Source organism: Rhincodon typus, chromosome 9 (genome assembly GCF_021869965.1).
Source record: "Rhincodon typus isolate 14 chromosome 9, sRhiTyp1.1, whole genome shotgun sequence".
In the NCBI taxonomy this organism is placed as follows: domain Eukaryota; kingdom Metazoa; phylum Chordata; class Chondrichthyes; order Orectolobiformes; family Rhincodontidae; genus Rhincodon; species Rhincodon typus.
Window position 1 is genome coordinate 80,124,491 of NC_063340.1, and position 12,562 is coordinate 80,137,052.

The window sequence follows — 12,562 nt, forward strand, 5'->3', positions numbered from 1 at the left end:
CCTACACTCACCTTTACTGGCTCCATCCCCGCCTCTTTGACCTGTCTGTCTCCTCTCTACCTATCTTCTCCTCTATCCATCTTCTATCCACCTCCCCCTCTCTCCCTATTTATTTCAGAACCCACTTCCCCTTCCCCATTTCTGAAGAAGGGTCTAGGCCCGAAACGTCAGCTTTCCTGCTCCTATGCTGCTGCTTGGCCTGCTGTGTTCATCCAGCTCTACACCTTGTTATCTCAGATTCTCCAGCATCTGCAATTCCTACTATCTCTGATCTACAGATCTCACTGATCTTTGGAACTGTGTTTCAAGTTTCTACTGTCTCAGAATTCAAGGACAGCATTGCAGTGGGATGTGTATAACTTCTAACATATCCTTTCAAAGAAGTTCAGCTCATCTCAAACAAACAATAATTAACAAACCAAAAAAATGTACTTATTGAAATTTAGAACTCATTCGAACATAATGTTAGTAAAATGCTCAAAATAATCTGTAAATGATCGTGGTATAGGGGCATACACCCTCCACTTTTTTGACATTGATCTACTCCTAGTTTTGTGTTCAGTGGCTGCTCCTTTATGCATTTTGTTTCCCTGTCTTCTATACACTGTCCTCAAACAATACCCACCTTATATTGACGATCATTTTATTTTGAAAGAGAAGTTAAAATTCTTACCTTGTCTACTGATACATTTGGTCTGGAAGAGCAAAGAAAAATTCCGTAACTATTGATTTTCACAAATAAAGTGTGACTAAATTGAAATGCAACTTAAGCCAGGAATTTGCACTTTAATACAGCTAATTAGTATTAACTTTCAAAATGCTGAATAGAAAATCTTTCCTACTATAATAGTACAGGTCACTGCAGCATCATAGTTGTGGTTATTAATTGAAAAGCTTACCAAGTTGCTTAAAGTACTTTATCAGAGACAGATCAATTGGCATTGTAAGATGACAGTGTTTCTAGTAACAAATTCAAGGGGAGGCGGAATTGGAATGGTAGTAGCACTGGACCAGTAATTTACAAACCCAGGCTAATGCTTTGGGCAAATGGGTTTGAATCCCATTTGAATCACCATGACAATGGTGAAACTTGAATTCAATTAAAAAACCTGGAGTTGAGAGTTAGCTTAAAGGCAAACATATCAGTCTCAAATGGGCAACCCCTTATTCTGAGATGATGTCCTGTTCTTAGACTTACCCACAAGACAAAACAAACTCTGAATCTATTCTCACAAGCTCCTAAAAAATCCTGTATGCTTCAGTAAGGTCTCCACTCATTCTTATAAACTCCAATGAGTACAGGCCCAACTTACTCAACCTCTCCTCATATGAAAATCCCTTCAAACTTTCAACCTTTGTCTGTTCTGCTTCCAGTATATCTTTCCTAAATAAGTGGACCAGTATTCCAGCTGTGTCTGACGAGTGCCTTATATAGTTTTAGCAAGGCGCCTCTATATGAAAACATTATTGCCTTTGAAATAAAGATCAACATTCCATTTGCTGTCCCTATTACCTGAACTTGAATGTTAGCTTTTTATGATTAGAAAACAGAAACATGGAAAATAGGAGGAGACTGTTCAGCCCTTTGAGCCTGCTGCACCATTCATTCTGATCATCCAACACAATAGCCCGTTCCTGCTTTTCCCCCCATACCCTTTAGTACCTTTAGCCCCAAGTGTTATATCATACAGTGTTTTGACCAACAACTGCTTTCTGTGATAGCAAATTCCACAACTCACCACTCACTGGGTGAAGAAATTTCTCCACATCTCAGTCCTGAATAGTTCACCTCATTTCCTTAGATTGTGACCCCCGGTTCTGGACTTGCCCACCATTGAGAACATCGTTCCTGCATCTATCCTGTCTAGTGCTATTAGAATTTTATAGGTTTCTGTAAGACCTCCCTCTCATTCATCTCAACTTCAGCAAATATAATCCTAACTAATTCAACTCTCCTCATGTCAGTCCTCCCATCACAGGAATCAGTCTGGTAAACGGACATTGGTGAGGCCATAGCTGAAGTACTGTATGTAGTTTTGGTCCCCTAATCTGAGGAGGGATGCACTTATTATAGTGGGAGTGCAGTGAAGGTTTACCAAATAGATTGGATGGGGTGGGGATGGGATGCACTTCAGAGGGTCAGTGCAGACTCGATGGACCAAATGGCATGCTTCCACACTGTGGGATTCTATGATTCTATAATCTTTTGATGCATTCCCTATGTAGCAACAGCATCCTTCTTCAGATCAGGCGACCAAAACTACACATAATACTTCAGGTGCCATCGCACCAAAGGCCTGTGTACTTTCAGCAAGACATCCTCTACTCAAATCCTCTCGTTATGAAAGGCCAAGATAGCATTTGCCTTCTTGACTGCCTGCTGCACCTGCATACTTATCTTCAGTGACTCATGTACGAGGAAACCCAGGCCTTGTTGCTCATTCCCATCTAAAGTCATAGCCATTCAGATAATAATCTGCCTTCTTGATTTTGCTCTCAAAATGGATAACCTCACATTTATCCACACTTACTGCACCTACAATAAATCTGCACACTTACTCAACTTGCCCAAATCACAATGAAATATCTCTGCGTCTTCCTCACAATTCATCCTGTCAGCTTTATGTCATCTGCAAATTTGGAGATATTACATTTAGTCCCTTCATCTGAATTGTTAATAGATAATATGAATAGCTGGGGTCCAAGCACCGACCACTGCCTGCTATTTGGCAAAAGACCCGTTTATTCTCAGCTATATTGCACGGCATAGTGTTTTAAACAGCGACAATACAGAGCAAAGTGCAAAGTTTTCATCAGTTTCTACACATTTCCTTCTCTGGGGATTTCAACTGCACAATTTGTGGAGCAATAGGGAATCACTGATAGCAACCTCTAAATGTCAGTATTTAACTAAATATGCCTGGATGCAAGATATTGCTCTGTTTCACAAGCTAACAGCGAATGCTGTCAGTGTTGCTGTCATTACAATCGCGAATTCCAAGCCAACATATGCTAATTATCGCCAGTTCACAACTCCAAACAAAAGGTAAACTTGTTGTGTTATATTTTGACTCAAAAGTACAACTTATCCCTTTCTTACCTGTTAGAACTATTCCTCAAGTATGTTGCTAGCCTAGCTTTGAATGCGTATCTTGGAAATGTTTCTTTCAACTCCACATTCTATACTCCTTTATGAATTTATATTTCAATTAAATGCATTTTTCTCACTCTGTCCTTTGCCTGCATTTTTCTTGTTTAGGTCATCTGTTTTCCTTTCTTTTTTATAGCCTGTTAGTCACATGACTCTATGACTCATGCTTCTTTTAGTATGTTTTTGATTCCATTTTTGTCCTCCTCTAGATTGCTTCTAAACCTCATGCTGTCTCATCCTGTCTTTTCTGTAAGAGCAAATGCAAGAAGGGTATGCAGGTGAACCTAAAGGACATAAAAACAGCCAACATATTGTCTGATGAAAATAATGATTAGTGGTCAAATCTGAGAAAGCTGCATGCTGTTCAAATATCTAGTTCATATCTTTTTAAGACCTACCAATCAAGTATGAAAACATAAATTATGTCATGACTAAATATTTAGGTCACATCTATTTTTATGGCTAAACAGACTCTAACTTAAGAGAATAATTTTTTGGTAGCGAGACTCAAAAGTATGGATACCATAAGAATAGCTTGAAATCCACCTTGCTTTCATCTTCACCTGGTCCATCTCTAACTCCTCTCTTCCCTTCCTTGACATCTTTACTTCCATTTTGGGGGATAAGCTGGCCACCAATATCTATTACAAACTCACTGGCTCCCAGTTATCTTGATTCACACACTGCTTCCTGTAAGGACTCTATTCCATTCTCCCAGTTTCTACATCTGTTTCATTTGTTCTGATGATGCCATCTTCTGCAGGAGACCCTCAGAAATGTTCATCTGTTTCCTCAGCAGAGGATTCCTCACCACCATGGTTGACAGGGCCTTCTGTCACATCTGAACCGTTTCCCACACTCTGTTGTGGGAAACGAAAGACGAGGTGAACGCAATCAAAGGGTTCCCGGTTCTCACTTTCTACCTCACTGGTCTCCACATCCAAAGGATCATAAGCTGCCATTTCTACCTCCTCCAGTGGGATGCCACCAGCAGACACATATTCCCCTCCCCTCCCCTCCCTTATCAACATTCTACAGAGACTGTTCCCCTCCTCCTCTACTCCCAACACTCCCACCCCACAGCACCTTCCCATATAATAGCAGAAGTTGCAACACTTGCCCATTTACCTCCTCACTATTCAAGACACCTGATACACTTTCCAGTGAATTAAGGATTTACCGATACTTCATTCAATCTAGTCAACTGAATTCGCGGCTCACAATGTGGTCTTCTCTTCACTGCAGACTGGGTGACCACCTACAATCTGTCTATAAGTATGACCCTGCGTTTCCAGTTGTCTACCGCTTCAACATATCATGTTCTAATGCCAAAATTTCTGCCTCAGGTCTGCTGCAGTGTTTCTGCAAGGATCAATGCAAAGTTTGCTCAATCGCTTGGTTCGCTGCAATTAAAACAACACCATCCTGAGTTAATTCTTTGGACCATGCAAATTTCTAGAAAAAAAAAGAGAAAACTACAAAATTGCACTATTGAAACATTAAATCTACATATTGCGATGACATAATTATAAATAGTGAACTTACCTAGAGTGTGATGCACAGAATTCTGACAGCTTCACTATTTTGCAGTCATCTAAAGCTTTAACAAACCTCCGTTCTGTCGTCTCCCTTGCGATTGCTGCCTTCTGTTTCACTTCTGCAAGAAAAACAGTCAGCCATGCAGCAAGATAGTCCAATAAAATTAATGCATCAAAACTCTGGCTGTTAAAATCATCAGCAAGGATTTAACAGGAAGTTAATGAAGTGGGGATCAAATTCATCAGTTTTCCAAACAGAACAGGTCATTTTTTTAAGTGGTAAGTAATCCCATGTGTCCCTATTTCATTATTACAGCAGTTAGATTTTGTTGAACATGGGTTTCAAATGAGTACTTTTCTCCACGCCATGTCAGAAGACATGCATATGTGATACTACAATGATTTTTAGTCATTGGTTCTCCCACATTTACATGCTTCCACATTCTTCGCTTGCCCTTTGAAATTATAAGCAATTATCTGTCAACAAGAATTTATAGTGACATTAGATTGCAAGAAAAGGGTAAGAAGTATGGCATAATATTAAACAAATGAAAAGAACAACCAAACTGGAAAGTCACCACAAATTGGCAAGATAGGGAATTGCATGAAAATAAACAAAAGGGTCATGTTTATAATAATGGAAACACTGTGGGGTTCTTCACTAGATAGGAAAAACAGGTCATAATTTTTTTTTGCAAACAAGAGACCATGAATTCCTGAGAAGATATTCATCAAACTAATCCTTTCTTCTTCAGATAAATCAGAATAACTCAATGGCTTTGCAATGATTTTCATCAAAATTCTCAATTCAGGACTGCATATATTACATAACACTCCCATTTGTATAGTACTTCCCAATGTACATACAGACTCAAAACTCTAAAATCTGAAAAGTTGAGAAAAATACAGAGTAGGCATGGGTATAGGCTTGTGATGAACATCAAAACGTTATAAGAAAATAAATATTATTTTTCATTGCCTAGACAGTTTAAGTCAGCAAAGATAAAAATTAAGAAACTGCACCTGAACATCCTTACTAGTAATGCTTTAACAGTGTTCAATCCAAAGCATATAAATTCAGGCAGTAGGCCATTCAGCCCTTTTAGCCTACTGACATTCTAGATGATCATGGCTGATTTGATTGTAACCATGTCCACAAACCGGCCTACTCCTGATAACCTTTCACCATCTTGCTTAATAAAAGTTTATGTAACAATCTCATTCAAACTGACAATTTGGACAGTCGTTTCCTATACTTAAAAAAAAAAATCACCTATTTGTGTAATGCAATTCAACTTCTCACTGGATTCTTCAACAAAGAATTCAGAGAAGGCCAAGCATAGAAACAGACATTTGGCCCAACAGGTTCAAGCCAGTGTTTATGCTCCATGTGAACCTATTTAATCTTATATACTTACATTTTCTGAAACATATCTACGCTAGTCACCTTAATTAATCTTTCTGGTAGTGAGTTAAAAGTTCTGACCAATCTCTGAAATTACAAATTTCATCTGCATTTGTTACTGGATTACCATCTTATATTTCTTAACACCAGTTATGGCTACCCCCACAAGTGGAAACATATTCTCCACGTTTTGATACAGTCACAGACATGAAATATGAATTTTGTTTGCGCACAGATTTTCCCTGACTTTAGCAATTACAGGATTTGACTTGTTTCAGATGTCCATCAGATCCTGTGTTTCATTTTTGTCTTTAACCTTTCATAATCTTAAGACTTCAAACAGACCATATTTCAGCCTATTATTCACAGGAAAAAGGGAGACCAGACCTGTCTCACCTATGCCAATATGTACAACCCCTATATTCTAGTATCATTCTTCAAAACTTTTCACCTTTCAAGTACTAACATACAAATTGAGGAGCAAGAGTAGGCCATTCAGCCCCTCAAATGTCCTTCCCTCATTTGATAAGATCATGGCTAATCTAATAGTAGCCTCAAGTCCACATTCTCATCTATCTTCAACAAACTATCAGTCCCTTGTTAGTTCTAACTTTTTTTTAGAAATATTCAAAACATATTCTACAGTCTTCTAAAATGGCAGTCAGAATTGTGCACATTGGGGTCAAAACTCAGAGTCTGCTGGTTAAACTTAATTTCTCTATTATTTCATCAATAGCTCAGGAAGATATCCAACTCTTAGTGCCAGCTCTTTAGAAGAGCTAATTAAATTACTCCCACTCCCGGCTCTTTCCTCAAAACTACCTTTTTTTCCACTGCAGTAACTCTGTATACTTAACACAACAGTCCTGGTGGAATCCTCTAACAAAATAGGTCAATGACGACAGTTCGAGGACAAAAATCACCTGAAACTCCGGCATGAAATTATTTGAATATTCTTGCAACACAAAATCCTCCTCTCCACTTAATTTCATTAAAAGTAAAATAGTTAATTGCTGCATCCACAACAATACTCTCAGTTATACAATGGAGAATACAAGGGAATCTTTTACCTTCAGCTTTACATAACATTCATCTGGGCTAGCATTACTGAAACCCAGTAAAAGGAAATAAAAACTATAAAAATAAAACTGTAAAAGTAAAAGTAAAAGTAAACTAAAACTAAAACTGTTGAATGTTGTAATCCAATCCAAAATTTACAAATACTGAACCTTTGGAGATTTGCTGCTAGCAGATTTTTAAATTGCAAAGAATATTAACAACAAAGGGCTGAATTTTACCAAAAATTGGCTTTCTATTTCGTGTGCTTAAGTGGAGACTTTTCCTCCAGGAGCTTGAGCAAATTATCTCACACAATTCCCTGCTGCTCAGTTCATTACGCATGAACCACACTTCTATGGTGTCACTCCTGCACAATCTTGCATTTATTAGTGGTAGAAGTACCCACTGTGATTTTGAGGGATTTTTGCCACTGGCACCATACTTCATAAACACAAATAGCCCTTCATCTACACACACAGTGAAAGGGAAATGAGAAAGAAAAGTCTCATCAGAAATAGAAAATCACATTTTTAAAATGTATTGCTACTTTACATCATGGCCTGTCTGTAACTGCAGCTACAAGAATAAAGCGTGTAGTTTGTACTATGTTCGAACCCTATGTAAGGGTGTGCCTCTGTTTCCCCAACATTCAGTGCTCTGCAACATCTTGTCACTCTTCAGGACTAACTGTGGCTGAGATACAGAACTAGTGATTGTCCCAAGCAGCCATCTGACCATGTCTAAGCCTGGATTGAGACTGGAAACTACTCTATTCTGAATGTGGTGGTACCCCCTGACTGAGAAGTACTCCTCTTAGACTTCAGACATGGCCATTTGATTGAAGCACAGTCAAAGTGTGTTCTGTCTAAGCTGTGGGCACATGTTGAAGATGTGACGTTAATCGAGGACCATGCTGTACAGCAACATGTTCATGCCCTTAAACGATCATTGATAAACCACAAGATAAGAATTAGGCCATTTGGACTCTTGAGTGCGCACCATCACTGGATCGTGACTGATCTGTTTCTCAACACCATTCTCCTATGTTATTCTCAAACCCTTGATCCCTTCATTAATCAAGAATCAATGTCCATCTTAAAGACACTTAATGACTTGGCCTCCACAGCCTTCTGTAGCAATGAGTTTCACAACCCCCTGGATGAAGAAATCCCTCCTCATCACAGTTATGGATGACAGTGACAAACTACCTGGTTTTGTTTATGTGCTAAAAGGCAAAACAAGACAGAAGTACTGTGAACTTGTCAGTTCTAAATGAGGTGGCAAAGCACAAATAAACAAGGCAGCGAAGAGATGGTCTGAGCATACAAACAGGCGAGGAGTGAATGAATGCTCTGAAAGCAACAATGAGCCCCAAGATACACCCTGCTCCAATGTTTGAGATGCATTCCTGTCCCTGTACGAAAGAAAGGCATTGGTGAAATGGAAATCTGTATTCCACTCAAGTGGATGATGTGCTGTGACAATATGCTGAGGGCCTGGTCTGTGTCCAATGAATGCAGATGGTTGTTACCCACGAAGTGTGCCTGGAGATACTGGGGACTGCTGGCTAAGATGAAGGCCTAGAAAAGCAAGCAGTGAGTTGCACTGCAGGTACCCATTCTGTCTTTGATGTTAGGAACTATCATCTGGTTTCTCTTTGCAGCTTGGGAGACAAAGTAAATTGCATTCAAAGGAGGTGAGAATAAGTAATAATGAGTTGTTAATGCATGCAAATAGGCCCTTTTGCCACTCACTAGCAAGATTCTCATCTGGATGTTAAAACCTTTTATGGAAAATCAGACCTTTTCATCCCTCAATGTTGAGTATCTCAACAGGGACTGGGAAAATTCAGCCCATACTTCATGCTGGTGTTCATTATGTATATATATTCTGTACGTACCCCATTCCTCCTGAATAGCAGCAAGGTTTGCCAGAAATTTTTGATGGTACAGCTTTTCCAGCTGAATAAACTGTATTGCTTTTCCATCTGGATGTACAGTAAAGGAAAATCATACTGTTCATATAATCAAATTAACTGTAAAACACGAATCAGAGATAGTAGGAACTGCAGATGCTGGAGAATCCGAGACAACAAGGTGCAGGGCTGGATGAACACAGCAGGCCAAGCAGCATCATAGGAGCAGAGAGGCTGACGTTTCGGGCCTAGACCCTTCATTAGAAAAGGGGGAGGGGAAGGGGGTTTTGAAATAAATAGGGAGAGAGTGGGAGGCGGATAGAAGAGGGATAGAGGAGAGGATAGGTGGAGAGGAAACAAACAGGTCAAAGAGGCGGGGATGGGGCCAGGAAAGGTGAGTGTAGGTAGGGAGTTAGGAAGGGGATAGGTCAGTCCAGGGCATCTCCAGGCACTACAATCAAGCCTACCCCAGCTCAGAGCCTCCCTCTCCCAGACCTGCAAAGGACCTCTCCTGTTTTTTATTCTACGTAGGATCCACAACCTGAACTCCCAATTCTACTCAGCTTTATTGGACACTAAAAACCGTAAGTACAGTAAACTTACTGGTGCCTACCACCCAAAACGGGCTTCCTCCACCCCCCAAATCCCCAGCCGTACCCAGGACCTTCCCCACAATGGGTCCGCCGCCATTGGCCATGAGGCCACTATCGGAGAACCCACAGATGACGTCACATCCGCCACCGCCGGGTTCCCCACTTCCGGGACAGCAAGCACCATCGCTGCCGTTGCCACTGACACTGAAGTCGCGACCACCCTCACCGCTACTGCCGCCGCCTACCCCGCTCCTCCTACCTCCGACGCCGGTCCGCCCATCACCGACGCGGACGCAACTCCACCCACCGCCGGCGCAACTCCGCCCACCGCCGACACCGGCACAACTCCGCCCACCGCCGACGCAGCTCCGCCCACAGCTGACGCCGACGTAGCTCCGCCCACCACCTCCACAGCCAGCAGCTCCAGAGGAGACAGCAGCACCCAGCCCTGCCGAGTCTTCAGCATCCCCCCAGACCTACCCCTTACTGAGGACGAACAGTCAGTCCTCAGTAAAGGGCTCACCTTTGTCCCCCTCCACCCACAGATCAACGAATACCGCTCACGCTTGGACATAGAACAGTTTTTCCGCCGCCTCCGCCTCCACGCTTACTTCTTTAACCATGAACCTAACCCTCCCTCTACTGACCCCTTCTCCCACTTCCAACACACCCCCTCCTCCTGGACACCACCCCAAGGCCTCCTACCCTCCCTCGACCTCTTCATCTCCAACTGCCGTCGAGACATCAATCGCCTCAACCTCTCCACCCCTCTCACCCACTCCAACCTCTCCCCCGCAGAACGTGCAGCCCTCCGCTCCCTCCGCTCCAATCCCAACTTCACCATAAAACCCGCGGACAAGGGAGGTGCAGTTGTAGTATGGCGCACTGACCTCTACATCGCCGAGGCCGGACGCCAACTCTCCGACACCTCCTCCTACCGCCCCCTTGATCATGACCCCACCCCTGAGCACCAAACCATCATCTCGCAAACCATCCACAACCTCATCACCTCAGGTGACCTCCCACCCACGGCCTCCAACCTCATCGTTCCCCAACCTCGCACTGCCCGCTTCTATCTCCTTCCCAAAATCCACAAACCTGAATGCCCTGGTCGACCCATTGTCTCCGCCTGCTCCTGCCCCACCGAACTGATCTCCAACTATCTCGACTCCATTTTCTCCCCCTTGGTCCAGGAACTCCCTACCTATGTCCGTGACACCACCCATGCCCTCCACCTCCTCCAGAACTTCCAATTCCCCGGTCCCCAACACCTCATCTTTACCATGGACGTCCAGTCCCTCTACACCTGCATTCCCCATGCAGATGGCCTTAAGGCCCTCCGCTTCTTCCTGTCCCGCAGGCCCAACCAGTCCCCCTCCACTGACACCCTCATCCGCTTAGCCGAACTCGTCCTCACACTCAACAACTTCTCTTTCAATTCCTCCCACTTCCTACAGACAAAGGGGTTAGCCATGGGTACCCGCATGGGCCCAAGCTACGCCTGCCTCTTTGTAGGTTACGTGGAACAATCCCTCTTCCGTACCTACACCGGCCCTAAACCCCACCTCTTCCTCCGTTACATTGATGACTGTATCGGCGCCGCCTCGTGCTCCCACGAGGAGCTCGAACAGTTCATACACTTCACTAACACCTTCCACCCCAACCTTAAATTTACCTGGACCATCTCTAACACCTCTCTCCCCTTCCTGGACCTCTCTGTCTCCATATCGGGCAACCACCTAGAAACCGATATTCATTTCAAGCCCACCGACTCCCACAGCTACCTAGAATACTCCTCCTCCCACCCACCTTCCTGCAAAAATGCTATCCCCTATTCTCAATTCCTTCGCCTCCGCCGCATCTGCTCCCAGGATGAGGCATTCCACTCCCGTACATCTCAGTTGTCCTCGTTTTTCAAGGACCGTAACTTCCCCTCCTCGGTGGTCGAGAACGCCCTCAACCGTGTCTCCCACATCTCCCGCACCTCATCCCTCACACCCCGTCCACGCAATAAAAACCAAAAAAGAATCCCCCTCGTCCTCACGTACCACCCCTCCAACCTCCGGATCCAACGCATCATCCTCCGACACTTCCGCCATCTGCAATCCGACCCCACCACCAAAGACATCTTTCCCTCCCCACCTTTATCTGCTTTCCGGAGGGACAACTCTCTCCGTGACTCCCTTGTCCGCTCCACACTCCCCTCCAGCTCCACCACACCCGGCACTTTTCCCTGCAACCGCAGGAAGTGCTACACCTGCCCCCATACCTCCTCCCTCACCCCCATCCCAGGCCCCAAGAAGACTTTCCACATCAAGCAGATGTTCACCTGCACATCTGCCAATGTGGTATACTGCATCCGCTGTACCCGGTGTGGCTTCCTCTACATCGGGGAAACCAAGCGGAGACTCGGGGACCGCTTTGCAGAACACCTACGCTCGGTTCGCAACAAACAACTGCACCTCCCAGTCGCGAACCATTTCAACTCCCCCTCCCATTCCTCAGACGACATGTCCATCCTGGGCCTCCTGCAGTGCCACAACGATGCCACCCGAAGGTTGCAGGAACAGCAACTCATATTCCGCTTGGGAACCCTGCAGCCCAATGGTATCAATGTGGATTTCACAAGTTTCAAAATCTCCCCTCCCCCCACCGCATCCCAAAACCAGTCCAACTCGTCCCTGCCTCCCTAACCTGTTCTTCCTCCCACCTATCCCCTCCTCCCACCTCAAGCCGCACCTCCATCTCCTACCGACCAACCTCATCCCGCCCCCTTGACCTGTCCGTCCTCCCTGGACTGACCTATCCCCTTCCTAACTCCCTACCTACACTCACCTTTCCTGGCCCCATCCCCGCCTCTTCGAACTGTAAAACACTGCTAGTTCTTATAGGAAAGTACAT

At 43.9% G+C, this 12,562-nt stretch overlaps 1 protein-coding gene across 12 annotated transcripts in view; it reads right to left on the bottom strand.

Annotated features, from left to right (window-relative positions):
• cnsta (consortin, connexin sorting protein a) overlaps positions 1 to 12,562 on the bottom strand; it is an 89,759-nt gene that overhangs the window by 41,496 nt on the left and 35,701 nt on the right. For all 12 annotated transcript variants that reach the window (XM_048601497.1, XM_048601499.1, XM_048601493.1 and 9 more), the window contains 3 exons: positions 9,054 to 9,140; positions 4,697 to 4,808; positions 674 to 695 (listed from right to left, as the gene is read on the bottom strand). In XM_048601497.1, the coding sequence (XP_048457454.1) occupies positions 674 to 695; positions 4,697 to 4,808; positions 9,054 to 9,140 (221 nt within the window). The remainder of the gene's footprint in view (positions 1 to 673; positions 696 to 4,696; positions 4,809 to 9,053; positions 9,141 to 12,562) is intronic.